The sequence below is a fragment of the Malaclemys terrapin genome, chromosome 4 (assembly GCF_027887155.1).
Source record: "Malaclemys terrapin pileata isolate rMalTer1 chromosome 4, rMalTer1.hap1, whole genome shotgun sequence".
In the NCBI taxonomy this organism is placed as follows: Eukaryota; Metazoa; Chordata; order Testudines; family Emydidae; genus Malaclemys; species Malaclemys terrapin.
Genome location: NC_071508.1, coordinates 90,675,500 through 90,695,571, shown reverse-complemented (window position 1 = coordinate 90,695,571; position 20,072 = coordinate 90,675,500). Strand labels below are relative to the sequence as shown.

The 20,072-nt window shown below is 41.9% G+C and overlaps 1 protein-coding gene across 3 annotated transcripts in view; it reads right to left on the bottom strand.

Annotated features, from left to right (window-relative positions):
• Positions 1 to 20,072, bottom strand: part of VPS39 (VPS39 subunit of HOPS complex) — a 42,494-nt gene that overhangs the window by 21,135 nt on the left and 1,287 nt on the right. The window contains exons 2-13 of one of the 3 annotated variants that reach the window (XM_054025552.1): positions 17,364 to 17,429; positions 16,420 to 16,446; positions 15,887 to 15,951; positions 14,743 to 14,785; positions 13,666 to 13,760; positions 11,427 to 11,525; positions 10,545 to 10,637; positions 9,235 to 9,418; positions 8,507 to 8,627; positions 6,501 to 6,621; positions 5,950 to 6,079; positions 4,790 to 4,932 (exon numbers count right to left, since the gene is read on the bottom strand). In XM_054025552.1, coding sequence (XP_053881527.1) covers positions 4,790 to 4,932; positions 5,950 to 6,079; positions 6,501 to 6,621; positions 8,507 to 8,627; positions 9,235 to 9,418; positions 10,545 to 10,637; positions 11,427 to 11,525; positions 13,666 to 13,760; positions 14,743 to 14,785; positions 15,887 to 15,951; positions 16,420 to 16,446; positions 17,364 to 17,429 — 1,187 coding nt within the window. Of the gene's footprint in view, positions 1 to 4,789; positions 4,933 to 5,949; positions 6,080 to 6,500; positions 6,622 to 8,506; positions 8,628 to 9,234; positions 9,419 to 10,544; positions 10,638 to 11,426; positions 11,526 to 13,665; positions 13,761 to 14,742; positions 14,786 to 15,886; positions 17,430 to 19,345; positions 19,426 to 20,072 lie in introns of all 3 variants that reach the window. The other 2 variants (XM_054025553.1, XM_054025554.1) reach the window with 2 other exon arrangements.

Sequence of the window (20,072 nt, the reverse complement as noted above, 5' to 3'; positions counted from 1 at the left end):
GACCTTTAATCATTCTTGTTGCTCTTCTCGGGACTTTCTCCAATTTGTCCACATCTTTCCGGAAATGTGGTGCCCAGAACTGGACACAATACTCCAGTTGAGACCAAGTCAGCGTGGAGTAGAGCAGAAGAATTGCCTTCATGCCCGGCTTACAACACTCCTGCTAATACATCCCAGAATGATATTTGCTTTTTTTTTTTTTTTTTTTTTGGGGGGGGGGGGGGGGGAGGAGAGGGCAACAGTGTTACACTGTTGACTCACTTAGCTTGTGGTCTATTATGACCTCCAGATGCCTTTCTGCAGTACTCCTTCCTAGGCAGTCATTTCCCATTTTGTGTGTGTGTAACTGATTGTTCCTTCCTAAGTGGAGTACTTTGCATGTCTTTATTGTACTATTTACTTCAGACCATTTCTCCAGTTCATTTTGCATTTTAATCCTATCCTCAAAAGCACTTGCAACCCCTCCCAGCTTAGTATCATCTGCAAACTTTATAAGGGTACGCTGTATGCCTTTATCTAAATCACTGATAAAGATATTGAACAGAACCAGACCCAAAACTGATCCATGCCGGACCCCATTCATTATGCCCTTCCAGCTTGACTGTGAACCACTGATAATTGGTTGAAAACCATTCCCAGACAGTAGTTATGCACCCACCTTATAGAAGCTCCATCTAGATTGTATTTTCCTACTTTGTTTATGAGAAGGTCATGAGAGATAGTATCAAAAGGCCTTAATAAAGTCAAGACATACCACGCCTACCGCTTCCTCCCTATCTACAAGGCTTGTTACCCTGTCAAAGAAAGCTATTTGGTTGGTAAGGTGTGACCATGATTCTGTCAGAGTAGGATGAGATGGAGGGGAAGGGGTATGGGAGGCTGAACTGACAGTGCAAGAAAGTTGGAGAACCAGCACTGCTTTGGCCACGCCGGAGCTATGAGGATGAGCTTGGCCAGGTCTGCCTTTAGCTTGAGGATAACCTCTGGGATGAGCAGGATCAGGGAAAGCGTACAAGAGAGACAACTGCCAGCTGAGATGGAAAGCATCAGACACTGAGCCCAGATTGAGGCTCTCTTTGAGAAAATAACAGATGTTTCCTTTCTCCCTCGTAGCAAAAAGATCAATCATCGGAATGCCCCAATCTGCGAAAATAATCACTAAAGGCAAGTATCCTCCGGGTTATTTGTGACTCAGGGAAGAATACCTGCTGAGATGGTATATCTCTATAATGGTCCAGAAAAGCATGGCATGCATTATAGATGGCCTGAAGCTCCAGCAGTGGATTCCTGCTCCAACCTCAGACCTTGAACTTGCAGCAATCCCAGATGCACTCCCCAGCCCATCAGGGAGACACGAGTGACAACAGTTTTGTTGGTAAGGGCCAGACGAAGGGAATGCCCTGAAACACTCTTGAAAAGCATCAAGCACTGCAATGAGTCCAGGACCAGTGGAGGGAGATGGACCAATCTGTCCAAGGAGTGAACAATCTGTCAGTAAGCTGTCCTGAGCTACTTTTGAAGGGGGAGAAGACACAACCTTGCAAACTGGACCACCTGTGTGCAAGCAGACACATAGCTCAAGAGCCTCAGGCACATCCAAACTGTCATGAAAGGCTGACATCGCAGACTGAGGAACAGGTGGCAAATCACCTGAAAGTGATCAGTCAGCAAAAATGCTCTGAAACTTATAGAGTCTATTAGGGTCCCAATTAACTCAATTTTCTGAGTGAGAACCAAAGATGACTTCCCGGCATTTAGGAGGAGACCAGACGGTCTAGCAAGCGCAGTGTAGTGTTGACATAAAGGATTTCCTCTCTGGACTTGCCTCTCAGTAGCCAGTTATTCAAGTATGGGGAGGTGTGGATTCCTTTCCTCCTGAGGTATGCAGTCACCACAACCATGCATTTGGTAAAAATACCTGAAGAGAGAAGAGAGGCTGAAGGGAAACACCATATACTGAAAATGGAGCTCTGCTTCGACTAATCAAAGGAATTTTCTGTGGCTCGGTAGAATTGCCACAGGAAAGCAGGCATCCTGAAGGTCCTTAGCAGCAAACCAGTCATTCTGAGACAACGCGGGGAAGATAGTCGATAGTGACCATTGAGAACCTCATGTATCTGATATTTGTCAAGGCCACAAATGTCAAGAATGGGTCTTACCTCTCCCTTGGATCTGGGCACCAGAGAGTACTGGGAATAGAAGCCCTGACTCCAGTGTTCTAGCAGAACCCCCTTCACTGTTCCCAAAGCCAGTAGAGCATCGAAGAAGGGGTGGGGGGAAATGGAAGGAACTGGATGGCACAGCCCAATCTGATCGTGCTTAGGACCCAACTGTCGGTGGTGATCAAGCCCCAAGCATTGTGAAAGCAAGCCAGCTTGTCCCCAAATCAGGGGACAGGGAGAAGGGAGCGATGACTGGAACACTGCCCCGGACTAAGGAGTCAAAATGAGTGCTTGGGGGATGCCTGGGGAAGGCATATGGACTGGCCAAACCCCTGAGCCAAATGCCTCTTCCTCTGGGACCTATGCCACTTTCTGGGGTAACTCCACTGTCTTGGAGGAGGGAAAGGCTGACCAAGTGTATATGGCAGACAATACTGCTGATGATGATCACTGAAGGGGTGCTTTTGCATTGACAGTGTGTACACCCTCACAGAACATAATGTAGCCCTACAATCCTTGAAGGAATGCAGAGTCATCCATTCAAAAAAAGCACTAGGCCACCAAAGGGCAAATCCTCTATGGCTTGTTGCACATCAGGAGTAGTGCCCAAATTCTGCAGCCACAACACCCTTCTCATGGTCACCGCTGAGGCCACTCTAGCCAAAGTAGCCACGACATTCAGCATAGACTTCAACAAAGTTTTAGCCACCAAGCATCCTTCAGTGATAAAGGCCCAAAATTCCTCTCTCAAGGCTTCGGGCAGCCGGCCTGCAACCTTAGACGCAGCCGTCCAGTTTACAAAATCATATTTGGACAGCAATGACTGCTGATTAGCAACACACATCTGCAAGGAACAGAAGGTGTAAATCTTCCTACCCATCAGGTCCATTTGTTTAGAGTCCTTATCCCTGGGAGTAGACTTAAATCTGCCCTGCTGAGCTCTATCATTCACTGCAGTTACGACCAGGGAATTTGGGGCCAGACAAGAGTAAAAACCCTCAAATCCCTGCACCAGGATGAAATAGCACTTCTCCACGTGCTCCGCAGTAGGTGCTATCAAAGTCAGCATGCTTCAGAGAACATTAGCAGGCTCTCAGAGCAAATCATTAAGAGAGAGGGTGACTTTCCCAGGGGCAGACAGATAGCCAACAGCTTATGGGTATTCGCCTGCAGGAACTCTGCTTGAATAGCTAGGGAAGCAGCCACACATCACAAGAGGCCCTGGTAGGTCTTGAAATCCTCTGGTACTGAAGGAGAGGAAGAACTAGGCACCATGGAATTGTCCAGGGACGAAGATGAAGCAGTTAAACATGCCCGAGATGGATCCAGCTCCAGGACTGACGGACCTGGACAACACTGGAGGCTTCGTGCTGGGAAGACTCCACCAATGCCTGGGCCTGTCACAGGCACAGACCTGCCCAGTGATCTTGCTTTAGAACAAGATGAAGAGCTGGACCTCTGCAGTGTCCCAGATTGCATGGAGGCCACTGGTAGAGACAGGGTATTAGTAGCCAAAGCACAGCAAGCACCGTGCATGGGGATCGTTGGAGATTGCTCCTCTGCACAATGTTTAAATCCTGGTGAGATCACCACCAGAGAAATACTTAAACGAAAGCTAACACTAATTAACTATATACAACTAGAAAAGTCACTAAGAAACAGAGGTTGCAAGGCTGGACGTCTGTGCGGTTCCTGACTCCGGCCAAAGGCGGTAAGAAGGAACTGAGACAAGTCCAGGTGGTACCACCCCCTCATATAGCCAGGGGAGGGACTATGACCATGAGGCACGAGCCCCTTCACCACTCTACAGGTACTGATAGGCAAAATTCTCCGGCTCCGGTTTACTGTGCAAACATAAAACTAAGTGGAATACACTGTTGCATCTACTCAAAGATCTGAAAACCACTCTGTAAATTAATTATATTGCAACTAAACTCAATTAATTCTCATCCCAGCACGTCTCCAAGTCCCAAGAAAACAGATGAGTTTTGCAGCATTAATTTGACTATCAGAATGCTCACTTAATAGCTCTCTTGTCCATTGCTTTAGTCCTATGTTACACAAATATCGAACAATAATTTTCAGACACATTAAAACCATCTATTTTTGGCTCCCCAGAAAGATTCAATGTGTATTTTTTAAAAATATTTACTGCCAACCTGTTCACTGTAATAAAGGGACAAATGTTCATATTTATTAAGAAATCCAGAAAAGGGCCAATTTCCCATTTGAATGTTGTAAAGTTAAGAAAAAAGTGAAGGAAACCCTCAAAATAGCAAGGATGAATGGAGACATTTTTTAAAAAGCTAGAGGCATTAAACAGCTTTCCAATTTCTTAAAATCAATAGAGAAGTTTAATTATTATTCAGCAAAAATATAAGTAGAGACACAAGCTATCCATTCAGTCTATTATACAGAAGGCTTCAAGGGAGAGAACAGTATAGTAGTCCATGGGAACCAGTGAGAGGGAAAGCATAGCTACCAGATACATTTAGGGTATGCTCCAAATCCAGCACTGTATTCTTCTGACATCTCCCTGCTATGCAATGCCCCCTTACTGAAGTTACCAGGTCAGGGCTGGGCATCAGAAGCCAAATTCCCTAGAGGTACATATTAACAGCATTTACCTGAGTTAGATAGTCTATGAGTGCTAAGTGTGCTTTCTCCAGCTCAGCCCCAGAGAGCACAGGCAGAGGATTAGGATACTGCAACTGTTTCCTGTAATCAGTGGGCAGCAAGTCAGGATACAGACCCATCACATGAGTGGGATCTAAGCAAAAAAACAACCAGTATTTGTAAGTTTCATAGCATCTTGTTTTCCAAAATACCAGTATTATATAGCTTTCCGGTAATAAGTGCAGTTGATCATAGACAAACCCCCAACACTTAGTAGTTTCATCTTCCTGGTGCTTTACAAATAATTGTCTCTACACTATTAAATCACTAATCAAATATCCCCATTTTACACACAAGGAAATGGAAGCAGAATTTAAGTGAGGCAAGGGGGAGACAGACAGAGCTGGAGCAGAACTCGTAAGTTCATGCCTTCCCCGACCCATGATAATCATTCTTTTGCTAGAGCTTAGTGCAGAATCCCAACACTAATAATGAGGTTCAATGGCAGGACTGTGAATTAATACTGCTGGTTGCAAAAGGCTCCTAAGAACAAGACACCATTATAATAAATCCAATGAGCTTCTGAACAGATTACAATGACAGATCTGACCAGCAGTTCCCTTTACTAATGAGTATCAGTTTCCACAGTTTACGAACTCTAAAGTTCATTACTTAGATTAGAATTTAGGACCCTCCTGGCTCCTGATCTGCTCCTCTGGTCCCAGGAGTAGATTTCAAAAGGTCCTAATGCCCAAAAGTGACTTAGGTGCCTAAAACTCACTGAAAGTCATGGCTTTAGCTGAAAGTTGACTATTCAGGAACTTTTGACATTCACTCCATTCATATTCCATTCCATGAAATGTCCATCAGGCAGAAAAACAGGTAGGGGCTCACTGATTTTTAGCAGTGGCTGGTGCTCAGACCTCAGAGTGAAGGCACTGGCAAGTGTACAGATGCCCCTTATACTTCTATTTCAACTTGTGACACTTTTTGTGTAGTAGTGTGGGGGGGGGGTTTCAGCATTTAACCAACAAACTAATCTTTGGGCTGCACAAGACAACACTACTTGTTCTCAAACAAAATCAAGTTCAGCACCAATGTCCATTTCAGTTGAGATTTACTGTAGTCTCCCCTCACCCACATTCTTCAACCCCAGACTATACCAAGTTACCTGTACCAAGCTTGGCAAAAACCTGCATGGATTCATCGAAGCGCTTCTGGCAGAAGAGGTTAAAGGCATAAAGGTTCTTAATGTGATGAATCTGTTGTTGCTTTTCACTATCTGAATCATCTTTCATTTCCTACACAAATACAAACCCAGGAATAATAGGAAGAATTCTTGTGTTTAAATATAAAGAGAATGGAGAAGAAAAACACTGACAGTGTTGAGCCTGAAATTCACTGCAGAGAATGGGAAAATCCAGGATTGAAGAGGTGACCAAAAGCACCTAAACTTCTAAAAACAGACAGCTTGTCAAGGATGGGCAGTACTGGATAGCAGAGTAGAACCCGGAGACAGGAAGATGTTAAATGGCTAAAGGGTTAATCAGGAGGAACTAGAGAGTTTGTGTGAAGTGGACATCAAGGAGGTTAAGACCTCAGGGCTTGCAACAGTGCTTAGTGGCAGCAGTTACCAAACAAACTAAGAGACTGGCCCATGGTTCTATACCCCAGCACTACAAATAGCGTATTCCACCTACACCACTAAAGAAGACAACTTACCGCCAACTGCAGAGCCAATTCAAACTGCTTGTCTTGGAGAAGCTGCTGGATCTGGGTTGCTATGGAGACTGGAAGGAGACGCCAAACAAAATGATTGCTGGCCACATACACAATATTCGTACTATAATTGGAAGAGAAAAGGCAGGTTACCAAGATGTAATAGTGAGGCAGGAACTCTATCCCATATTTTGCAAGAACAGTCAATCCTGGTTAACACATGTATGACTTAACCAGATATACTGAAGTGGTGAGGTTACTCAAGTTCTCCTTTCCCCTGCTCAACATGGTGGTGAAGGCAAAACAGAAAGCGATTAAACCACCACTATGAATTCCTGAGGACACTCAGGGTATGTCTACACTGCAATTAGATACCTGCAGCTGGATTGCAAGAAACAACTTCAGAAAGGAACTAAAAGGAAGAGACCCTTATCTTGGGGTGCTTACCAAAGGCTTGCTTGTGTATATTTGGGGGTACAAAGGGACACCCAGGCACCCTTCACTGAGGAAGTAAAAGGACAGTGCTTTTGCTTCATGCAAAAGGAGTCTCAACCAGGCTTGGCTGAAAACACTGAAGAGAACTTTGAGTGAGAAATTTCTTTGGACAAAAGAGTAATTTGTTAGTTAAGATTAGTTTCTAGAAAGCATATTACAATTGTGTTTTATATGTAACCATTTGTTTCCAATATTATTACTCATTATTTACTTAAATCTCTAGTCACTGATATTATATATATTTATAATGAAAACAAGTTTAAGTGTAGAAGTTTAACTCAATGTGCTCCTCTTGAGTTAAATCTTAGAAGCTGGTGTTTGGGAATAGCAGACCGGTGAGTCTGAGTATTCAACGGATAAAGGCTGGACGCTGCAGGGAACACTGAGTATTTGGGGGTTGTTGTGTGCCTGTTGCTACCTGTACAGAGAAAGTGAGCTCTGGAGAGCCTAGGAGGTAGTGCTTATGCTTTCAGAGGCTGGTGGTGGTTTCAGGGAGCTGATCACGCACACACAGACAAGACTACTTCACGCTAAGGGCAGCAGTAAAGTGCCTCACAATCCTGGGTACCCTCGTAAAGGGTCACAGTATTCCATTTCCACAAGAAGCTTGTCATCAAGACACTACTGCAGCCACCCCAATAATCAAGCTTGAAACAGGAATCAAAGGTTCTACTAGAGAGCAAGGGAACCTCCACTATGCCCTTGAAAGCCATGAGAGATCAGCTTATACATGTTCACTTTACTTTGATGACAGTAATGCTGCCTTGAATAACATCCACTTTTCATATTTAGAGCAACTTAAACACCCAATTAATCCTCAATGCCTACGCAAGGTAGGTGAGTATTACCTTTTACTTTACAGATGGAGAAACTGAGAAAGAGTGTTTAAGTGGCTTAGTCAAGGTCGGAGGGAGTCAGAACAGAATTAAGGATTTTCTAGCTTCCTGTGTTGTGCTCAGAACATGAGCCTCCCCAGCCCCCACCCCACAAGCAGACACATTTTGTTAATCTTAAGCCTTTTTAAAAATAAATTCCCAGAGAAAGTTTTGTGCAAACTTGTCAGTGCTTCTAGCTGCCTTCTACAAAAAAAAAAGGGCAGTTATACTCCCAAATCATCAGGTTAGATTAAATCAAAACAGGTTACATAACTAAGCAATAAGGATACAAGTATTCGGTCTATACTAGCCACTGCAGAGTGAAGAGAGCTGTGAGAAGTACAAAGGAATTTAGTTGCAAGAAAGCAGTAGAACACAAGAGAACAGTGTCCCTTATCCAGTAACCCTAAGGTCAACACAGCATGGTGTAGGGACAAGAGAGGCAGATTATTAAGGTTCTGGCTATGAGCTGTTGACAACTTCTGACTCCACAGGTCAGAAAAGAGACAACATGATGAACTCATGGTGTTAGTTTACCAGAGTTGTATTTCAGATTGTATGGAAGGGCACAATACACAGAAGCTGTCAAAGAAGAAAGACTAGGTATAGGGAGAGATGAAAAAGGAAGTGCTCTTGTACCCTCCGGAGGTGATGAAGCGTGGTCTTTGCAGCTCAATACTCTGCACCAGCAGCCGGGGTTCAAAAGTGCGAATCTCCACATACCTTGGTAGCACCGCAATGATGTATGGAGGCTGATGTTCTGTTTGGGAGATGGAACAAGCATGCATCAGATGGATTTCTCCAATATACCCTGGAAAGGGCCACAACTCACTACATAACTTCTTTCCAGAAATTTTCAGTACATTACGCCCTTCTCACCCATCCCCCAAATCCATCAATGAGCTTAATGCTAAAAATTAACAGCAATTCATTACTATCTCTCCTCCCCCCCCCCCGTTTTCCTTGCCACTTCTCTCTCACCACATGCAAATTCTGCAGTACTCAACTGCTCACAAAAGCCAAAAATCAGGTTTTAAATTACAAAAACAAGTGGCACATATGTAGTGTCTTATCTGTAGATCTCAAATCACTTTACAAAGGTGGGGTTATCCCCACCATACTGAAAAAGAAACTGAGGGCACAGAAGTTGAGAGCAAGGAAGTTGAGACAAAAATATAACCCATGCCGCTCTGCTCTAATCAATAGGTCATGCTAACTAGCACTCAGATGACTGTAATAAAACCAGTGCAACACAATCAAAGCCTCATACATTAAGCTAGTAAACTTAAATCTGCTCCACTCATAAGGAACAGAAAGCTGACAAATCCTGGCTTGGTTACAGCAAGGAAAAAACTTCTAGTTCTCACCCATAGCTATGGGAATGTCTGTCCAATTCAAGGCACCTTTCTGAGTACAAATCCCTTCTTCGTTAAGTACTACCGTTAGATCATCTTGACCAACTGCAACTTTTCCATCTGCTAAGGGAGCCACCAATGGTTCAAGCTGCTTCCCTGTGGGGAACAGTTCTTTGATGGACCCTTTTCCATCCACCTGTGAGAGGAAGGGGGGAGGGGAAAGGTCATTCAGCTTTCACTGTGGAGTTGTCATCTCAAAACTATGGAAGACTACTTGATGAAAAGACCGACTTTATAGCTTTTTTTTTTTTTTTTTTGGGAAAGAGTGATACAGGAGTCTCAAAATATCCACTAACACATGAAGGTAGCTTTGAAGGCTATTTGTAGGTCATCTTCTGTATGTATCAAAATATTACTTGTTAGCATTGCAATTTAAAAATAAAGTTGTGTTTTTCTCTTAATTTGAGGAAGCCTGTTCCTATTGCTAATAGACAACTGTAACTGGATGATCTTGTTATTTAGCCACCAAGGCATACAGTCTGTATAGCAAGATAATACTGATGTCAGTAAAAGTGTGCAGTAGTCCATGGATTTTCCTTGGACACCCTTCTCATTCATATATGGGCCTTATTTAAGTGACAGCACCATAGGTATGGATTCCATTTTCCTAAAATATCAGCATAAAATGATAAAGATGGAAAATTATAGATATGGTAATAGTTATGACTTTATTGTTAATGTTTCTGTCAAATTAACCAACGAATAGAAGGCACTATTTCATTTCATCCCTGCTGTGGAATCTGAAATAATTAACAGTGGATGAATTTAGATATTTAAAGGGATGTTGTCAAATTGAAGCTGTTTAATTTCAGCGAAAGGACTAAAATAATTTTGGTGAAGTTACTCTGCCTCTTGAATAACCTCGCTTAAAAAAACCCTACTGAATAGGTTATCTTTAAAATATTTTCCCCTCTTATGCTGAGGTGTAAATACACCAAACAAAAGGGAAACTATGAAACTGAGTTAAAGTGCTGCCCAGATGAAAAAATGTTTTCTTAATTTAATTCAGTTAAACTAATCTTAGGCATTACTTGCAACAGCAAGATAGTTTTTTTCTTTCAGAAAGACAGGCAATTTAAAGGAACATGCATGCTTTTGTGGAAGGAGGTGTCAGTTGAAAGACAGCATGTCAAAAATGGTACATTTTTATGATAAACAGTGTGTCTCTCACTCTGAATCCTCCCTCCCCGGGAGCAGTCTATGTACTCTCCCTAAAATTATTAACATCCCCTTACATCCTCAGTTCAAAGTCCTGTTCTTACCTTTATCAGATAATAGTCTCTCTTGAAACCTACACAGATAGAATTTTCACACCATGCCATAGACTTGGGCACATCCGGTACACTGAAGTCCCCCTGAAGGATGAAAGGAAAATAAGTCACATTGGCTGCCTTAGGAGCTAACTATGCCTTCCCCGGGCTCCTGTTAAACAAACTTTCCAGACCACAGGTTCATATTTAATTGCGGAGGAGGCAGTACAATAACACTGAGCACATAACCCTTTCTTCACTCTTACACAGTAGGAAAGGTTTCTTTTAAGATTGCAGTTCTGTAGCTAGTAGAGTCCTCAAACATTAGATATTACTGCAAAATAGTGATATGCTCATTGAATAATTCTCACTAGCATCATGTTTGCTGCAGGAAAGGGCAGGCTATATCTGTTTAAGAAGTGGAGTCTACTTTAGAATCACTCCCAACCCTTCCTGGCCAGGGAACGACAGGATTTAGCTAGAATGTCCCAACTCCAGTTTTCTGCACAGCGGCAGGGCATTCTGCAACTAGACAGTGTGACTTTTCTGAACAGTTATTTAATTGGGTCTCAAAGTGGACCAGAGCTAGAATGCAGAGGACAATCAGAATTGTATACAAATTGTATCTTTCTATCACTACACATCATCTTCAAGAAAGGAGTCAGTCTATTGGCTCCTGATGATTTTCATCCATATCTAGCTCCCAATCTATTATTTCAATGGTATCAACACTTTGCTTTCAATTGCTGCTTCTTTGTTAAACCATGCAGCACCAGCATTATCAAGAGCACTGATTCTGAATTATACTGCTGATTAAACTGGGGTATTAAAAACAATTTGATACTCTGGCAAGGGCTCTCATACAGTCTAGTGGTTCCCACACCACTATCTCACCTGTAGCTCATAGAACTCCCTGTCCTTCCAGAAATACAGCTGTAGCTTCTTCCGCACTGCCACGCACATCCTCAGCACCTCCTCCCCTGTATCAGAGTGCTGTGAAAACAGACAGCCTCACATGCATTAGGATTAGAAGGTAAATAAGATAATATAGGGCCATAAATAATCCTAAACCTATAGCACAACTGGCCAATGGAAGAGCTAAGTTGCAGCTGAGTAAACTTTCATGCTCCCATCAGGTCACCATGGACTATTTTCTCACTGGGCCAAACCCCAAGTGGATGTCAATCAAGGTGCTGAACTTGAGTTCAGATGTGCATGTGGCCAGAAGAAAGATTCTTTGAGATGCATTCTGAAATAATTAATGTAAGATAAATCCAGGCCACAATAGGTCTTTTATCAAGAACTCTACTGTTAATGAAAGCTATTAGGATAACAGCTCTGGAGACTGAATTGGGTAGCAGCAGTATAAGCTTACCCACATTTGCCACTGTACCTTAACCTTATTTTGGTGAGACTGCCTCTATACAGAAAAAGATAGGCCAAAGACTGAATGAACAGGCATAGACTGACCTTTCTGCAGAGACCAAACTTTGTGATGGTGGTTTATGCAATGAGGACACCTGTTCCATTTCCCCAAGGACAAGATGCACCAAACTCTTTCATGTAGTCAACCAGCCAGCCTTCAAGATGGTAATGGCTCAGTCACTACTACCCTGAGCTAGATCTGAAGAGGTGAAAGCCACCAATTGCCATTGCCCACTATTCAGCCATCTACTCCTACTATTTTTCCTGTAGCTCCAACAATGTGCTAGGTGCTGTACAAACAAAGAAAGGCACTGTCTTTCCCCAAGACCCTTCAGTCAACAAGAGAGAAGTTGTTTGTACCTTTTTCTCCTACTCTAAGTGGTCAATGGTGTTTTGCTGTCCCCAGTTACCCTTCCACCTCATCATTAGTTAATTAATTGCTTGACAGCATCATGGTAGGAATAGAAATATGGAGAGGGCAGTGCTTTACATATCAGCTCCAGGAGGGGTTCCACATGGAGTTGAGCAGGGTGGGAGAAAAAGATAGAGGTGGAAAATAATATTACTGGTGAAGTGGAAAGGACTGTGGCAATATGAAAAAGACAAGGACAGATAAGCATTAGAAATTGGCATTAGTCAGGATCTTGAATGTAAAGAAGAAACTAGACACTTATGTGGTGAAGGAGTGGGAAACAAGGGATTCAAAGAAAGGGAGACATGATCATATTAATGAACTATGATCTATGTTTTGTATACTAGTTAATTAGAACAGTTTGACAAGAAGCACCACTGCAAGTACACGTTAAGTCAGACACCCACACACAAAAAGTAAACCAAGACACTCTAACGCTTGGATTTGCATGTTTCATAAGATTTAGCATTAGCTGTATGTTAACACTAGAAGCCCAAGACTAAATAATTATAAGAAAATGTTTATCACTGGGCAAAAGTTTCAGCTTGCCTAATTACAAAGACCAAGCTTCCTGTGAAGAGTAAATCAAAGCACTAGAGGTACACCATCAACTTAAGTCTCCTCTAGCTATGAGCAAGGCTTGGGGACCAAAGTACAGGTAAACTAATGAACTGATTTACGTGTAAATAAGAGACCATTTTTATAAGACCGTAGGACCCGGATGAAGGACCACCTTATCCTTATGGAACATTATATAGATTGAATCAGCCATTAGTGTCTCCAAGACACTGTAGGTTAATGTAACTGTTACCAGAAACAAATCTTCAGAAAAAGATTGTGAAGTGAAAATTCAAAGAATCACTCAAATGGTGATTCCATTACCTTTGTAAGCCCCATTTTAAGTCCCAAGATGCGGATGGCTTCCAAATGAAAAAAGCACTCGAAGAACCCTTTAAAAATCTCATCACTTAGGATGAAAATTCAGTTAAGTCTTGAATCGATGGGTGAAAGGCCAAAATTACAACCAAGTATACTCTTACAAAGTGGAGGGAGGGACCAAGACCAACATTTTTAAAACTTGTATACCTGGAGTGAAGTTCTTAAGTCCATTGTTAAATATGTAAATAAGCAGCCTGATTTTCAGAAGTGCTAAACCACAACATCTCCTAATTTCTCATATAATACAATTATTTTCATTTTAAATTTAACATACCAAAACCTCTGAGAAATTTGAAAGTTAGTCCTTGTTATGAGATTTTGTCAGAACGCTTGCAACATTAACCTGCCTCCACTTACCTGTAAGTCACAGGTGAACAGAGATGCACCTTTTGCCTTAGAGACTGCGGTGATTTGTTGAAATGTCAACAGGTCGTGGACATAAATGTTATTTTCTGTTTTAGACAAAATTCCTAATTATTGTTCAATAATTTAACACATGCAACTCATTTTTAATTTACACAAACTATCACAAAACACTTTATAAATGTAAGTATGTTTACAAAGCAGATCCAAACTAGTGAGAGAAATTAAGAGTTTCAGGATAGGAAGGGGATGGGTTCCCCCCCATTTGAAAACAATCAGTGAGATAAAAAGGTTTCTGGGTTGCAGAAGACTCTCACACCAACCGTGGCAAGACTGCATGAAGGAACCAAGAATGGGTGCTAACAAGCAAACAAAGTGGAAGTAGGACAGAAGAGAAAGCAGGCCACAGCAAGTTCATGATGGAAGCTCTTATTTAAAAAAAAAAACCACCATTTTGAACTGGCTCCTGAAATTTGTGGGTGGTGAATAGAGTTGAAAGTTGGAGCTGGTGTGGTCAAGTTTTTGTACGCACGAGAACGCAGGCAGCAGCATTCTACACATGCTGGAGTCGGGATTGCTGGGACTTGGAGGTCAAAAAGGAGGGAGTTGTACCATAAGTAAAAAGAAACAAGGAAAATCATAATTCAAGAATAAGTTCACCCAACATACAGTACTCAAAATACTCAAAATTCTTGCATAAGTTATTTGAATATTAGTGGTCTGTTCCCCAGATGTCTTTACTGGCTTAAGAGTAGCCCAGCTGCTTCTTAACCTATAATGCATAACACTTCCCTGCAAATTAGAGGCCTGAATTCTAGACCCAATGACTTTTCAACAACTAGACCCTCATGCAGGTGTGAAGGACCTCCCCAAATCAAGAAGGTGGCAAACTGTTTTAAGAATAAGCCTTAGAGTAGGTGAGAGGGTGAATTATTCACTTTCCTTGGTACAACAAACAGATGTCTGTACTGCGGGCGAGGGGGGTAGAGAAGAGCGGGGTTCATGCTCAGCCAAGTAATTGCACCAAAAAAAGAACGAATTGAATACTACTAAAACATATTCTTCACTTACCTAACAAACTGACCAGAATTTTAAACTGGGAAACAACATGAATCTGAAAAGAGAATTGTATTAAAGCAACATCTCTACAAGCCAAAACACTCTTCCCTGCCCCCTGCCCCCCGCCCCTCCAACTTGGACAGGGATTTAATTAGTCTATGCAAATAGTTTTATTTACCCACATAAGGCAATGAAGATGGGGCTACTGTTACTTTCTGTGCAACATTCCTACAGCTACTGTACAATCCCACACCTATACTCATGAAATGTCTGATAAAGCTAGCTTATATTGTTTACAGGTCTGTCGCATCTTAGGCGCATTTAACATGTGCGATTTCAGCTGTACGCGGTCGGCAAAAACAAACCCTCAAAAAAGAGAAAAATAACAATTTAAATACTGTTTCTGTAGTGCGGGCGATTCCGCCCGCCATTACACTCAATGTAATTTTGACTATACGCGATTTTCGCTTTAGGCGGTGACTGCGGAACGTAACCCCAGTGTAAGAGGAGACAGACCTGTATATCCTTTCCTAGTGAGAAAGCTTAACAACGTAGATCCCTTTAACAAGATTTAACCATGTTCTGGTGCCTTACCAATAAAAGGATGTAAATGATTCCTTAAAAACTATTGTTCTTCTCCAATGAAAATGCAAGGTGCTCTACTGCAGTGATACATTCAATGTGCTCACATCTACTGAAATTAAAATGGTAATAAAACTGACAGCAAGTCAGTACACAGCTATTCTAGATTCCAGCCTCTAATAGCCAAAACAATATTTGCACTTTAATAGCATGTTTCATCTAAGGAGATCAAGTGCTTTACTTCATTAATTCTCTCACCAGGTCAGACAGCAATGTATTATCTCCATTGTACAAATATATACGATTTGCTGGAGGTCCCAGTGATTCAGTGAGTCAGGAAAAGAACCCAGAGTCCTAACTCCAAGTCATCTGCTGTAACCACCAAACCAAGTTCCTTCCTACTGTAGGAAGAGACTGTGGACAAACGCACAGTTAGGCTACTCTGTGCCACTCCCAACAAAGTTTACTGTTAAAAAAAGCCTTCTAGAGATTCCAGATTAAAGTATTTCACATTGCACCCTCTTAGTGAAAACACTAGCAATTTTCCCTAGTGTCAACAACTGCCATTTCCTACCTGCTGAATCTTTTTTGAGAAGTTCTTGTTGGATTTCTCTAGTGTCACTTCAAATCTGTTGCAACCTACCAAGCAGAGATTAACGAGTGACATAAAATCATAGTTGCCTTCAGATTTATTACTGCATAAACTTTTACTCTAAATCCCACAAAATTATAGCAGATTTCAAATTAAGCAGCTAATGCGAGAAGCTTGCATGTCTTGTAAGAAGTGTGTGCTTCCTTTTTCTTAAACCACTTTGGGGAATCTGAGGTTGTCATTGATATCTAGCTGGGGAGTCCAAAAACGTGGTTTAACTTCATGAAGTCAGCAAATCTGAAGGTCCCATCATTAGCTAAATCCTTGCCTTGTAATCTCAGATCCTAATATAATATTTAAAAACCCCAAGCTATGAAGACAGCACTAAAGCACCTTTTTTCCCAGCCAATCAAATACCAGCAACTCAGATCTCCAGGAAGCACATCACTGCAAGATGGACAAAGAATAAAATACTTCACTACAAGGGTTTAAAAGTTGTATGGATACAAACTTACAGCCACTTTCTGATGACGTAACCTCTCCTGGTATTGATGCAAAAAGGGGGAGAAATTTACCAAGTGAGACAAAAGACACTAGCAACTCAAGTCAGCATGATCTATTGAAACAGACTGCCTATGGAGGCTGGGAAAAATGAACTGGAATTAGGGTTTAGTAATCCAAGTGGCTACAATAGAAATAGCTTCCTTCTGAGAGCAGGTGTAATTTGGGACAGATGTGCCACATCTTTTTACTTTGCAATCCAATGAGCTATTAAATTAGGTACACTTAATAGTATAGCTTTCTGCACATTATAACTGGTAAATAGCTGAGATATAGATCTGTTTAACATGAGTAATTTTATATCTGATTCTAAATACAATAGGCGCTCTTTGTGGCATCACCAGAATGAACTAAGGCCACTTGTGACTGCTTCCTCAAAAGACAGAGAGGGGAATACTTTTTGGTCTAGATTAGAATGTTAAGATTCTGAACCAGGTTTAATTTTATTATGTATATTGATCAAGATGGTAGGCCTCGCGTTTTAATTAAGTTGCCCTTTTACTGCATTGCCAATCTGATCTATTCACTAGGTTCTGTTAGAGTTTATGCATGGTGGGTATTTTATTCATGCACATTACACTAATTTACTGTAAATACAAATGTGGAAACTGTTATAGTTCAGAGATTAGTATCAGCTTTGGTGGAATCGTGAGAGAAAGGGTAATTTTAAAGCAGATGGTAAACTCTATAAGACAGTAAACAGAAAAGAAGGAAAGGAAAGTAAGATCTGTACATACTGCAGTGGCCCCGTATAAACATTTTCATAAACTATAGGTGACAGTCTGCTGTTTAGTATACTAAATGTACCAGGATACCAGTATTCGAGTCACTGAAGAGTTGAGAATGATACATTGGCATAATATTGCGCAAAAGCTTGGCTTTGTTTGTACAAGCTCACCTATATCCTTCCTGATCCTGTAAAGAAGAAGGTGTCCTTGTTTGGTGCCAACGAGCAGCCATTCCTCTATAAGATAAGAGAATTTTTATCAGTACCAATAAGAATACGACTCTCAGCTAAAATTAATCTGAAAATTCTTCATCTTCTTAAACTGAAGCCCATTGTTGAATGGTCCAAAACATACTAAGGCAAATTTCAGCTGGGGAACATGCATGGCTCTTCCATTGTTTCCCTAGAGCAGGGATAGGCAAACTTTTTGGCCCAAGGGCCACATCTGCGCATGGAAATTGTATGGTGGGCCATGAATGCTCATGAAATTGGGGGTGGGGTGCAGGAGGGAGTGTGGGCTCTGGCTGCGGGTGCGGGCTCTGTGGTGCAGAAGGGTGGGATCGATGGATTTGGACGGTGAGAGGGGGTAAGGAGTACAGGCTCGGGGCAGCGCTTACCTCAAGCAACTCCCAGAAGCAGCAGCATGTCCCTCCTCTAGCTCGTACGCGGAGGCACAGCCAGGCGGCTCTGCGCACTGTCCCATATGCAGGTGCCATCCCTGCAGCTTCCATTGGCCCTGTTTGCTAGCCATTGGGAGCTGCGGTGGCAGCGCTTGGGGCAGGGGCAGTGTGTGGAGCCCCCTGGCTGCCCGTACACGTAGGAGCCGGAGGGTGAACATGTCGCTGCTTCCGTAAGTCGCACAGAGCAATCCCCCGACCCCGCTCGCTGGCAGGAGCTCGAGGGCCGGATTAAACATCTGAAGGGCCGGATGCGACCCCTGGGCTGTAGTTTGCCCACTCCTGTCCTAGAGGAAGTGCTTACATATGGAGTAACCTTTGTTTTGGGAAACAAAGGTTTCCAGGGATCAGGAAGTAAATATGAAACACAACCCCGACACAGGAGCCTACTTGCTCATAATTAGGGCCCTCCCAAATTCACAGCCATGAAAAACGTGTCCTGGACCGTGAAATCTGGTCTTGTGTGTGGAGGTCCTGACCCAAAAGGCAGTTGCAAGGGGGGGGGGGGGGGTCGCAAGGTTATTTTAGAGGGGTCATGGTATTGCCAACCTTACTTCTGCACTGCCTTCAGAGCTGGGCGGCTGGAGACTGGCGGCTGTTGACTGAGGGCCCAGCTCTGCAGGCAACAGCGCAGAAGTAAGGGTGGCAATACCATAAAGGGCGCCGTCCTTACTTCTGTGCTGGTGCTTCAGGAGGCTCTGCCTTCAGAGCTGGGATTCCAGCTAGCAGCTGCTGCTCTCCAGCTGCCCAACCCTGAAGGCGACACTGCTGCCAGCAGCAGTGCAGAAGTAAGGGTAGCAGTACCGCCACCCTCCCTACAATAACCTTGCAATTCCCCCCCCCGGACTCCTTTTCGGGTCACGACCCCTACAATTACACCACCATGAAATTTTAGATTTAAATAGTGGAAATCATGAAATTTAAGTTTTTACATCCTATGATTATGAAATTGACCAAAATGGACTGTCAATTTGGTAGGGCACTACTCATAATGAAGTACACTAAAAGGGAGAGAGCTCCACATTCTTCATAAATATACATAAACAGAAGATAAACTACTTTTCAAGCATTGGCTGCTGCATATAGATGCCTGGTCTAGACAGTGAAAAATTGGAGGGAGCAAGACAAATTTAGATACTACCATTTGTGAGTTCTGACTTTGAACACAGTAGTTAAACATTTAGAAGTCACAGTGGTCCACATGAATTATTCAGTTATGTCTGAAGTGATTACATAAGTTACAAAGAAATAGTATTTGAGTTGCGGTGACACATAAAAGTCATTTTGGATTTACAAAGGAGAACACTTGAAAAATCCACTGTTATTCCACACAAACACACTTTGGTACATTGCATATTAGAAGGCTTTGAATCTAAGTATTGCTATGCACCTCATCCACAAAAATCTTGTTAATGAAATTTCAATTAATCTTTAGCTTCATAACAGGGAAATCTTTACTTTACATATGAAATTTACCTTTCCCTTTTTCACACCATATTTTCTCAAAGCTACTTGTGATTTAACAAGATCTTGCTTCCCCTGCGCCTCCTCTTCTCCTATTTAATCAAGAATTAAGTCATAAAACTGGAAGGACATCTCTATTCCATGAGACTATGTTGCTCAAAAAATCCACAGGATTATGACTTCAATGAAACAAATACATTTGTTTTGCAATGAAGTTTCTCGATTTCAATGTTTTTCCACTGTATTAGTGCCTCTGTATGGAATATATTCAATTTAGCTACAGAATTTAAGTCTCAGTGTTTTATTTTTAAGGCTTAATCAAAAACAAACAAAGTTTCTGACAAAGTTACTCTTTTACATGAAAGAGTTTGTTCCATAATATAACATTTATTTGAAACTGCTCCAATGGTTTAGTATTAGAAAGAGTCCCAGAGAAAACTGATTAGAGCACAGACGAGGCAATCAAAGGTGCATGATAAATAAAACCTATTCACCTAGGTATCTAACAAAATTTGCTATGAACTGTCTGCTTGCTAAACTTTATTTGTTAATATCACAGCTTTGCTATAGTAACAAGCAATCTACAAATAAGAAACAATTACAGGAAGAAACTAGCTAAGCCATATTTATAAATATTGGACCATTTTATACTACTGTAAGTATTCACTGCACCATCTACAGTAATAATAGTAACTTGAATTGTCACTTAGGCCTGATCTATACTTAAAATTTGAGCCGA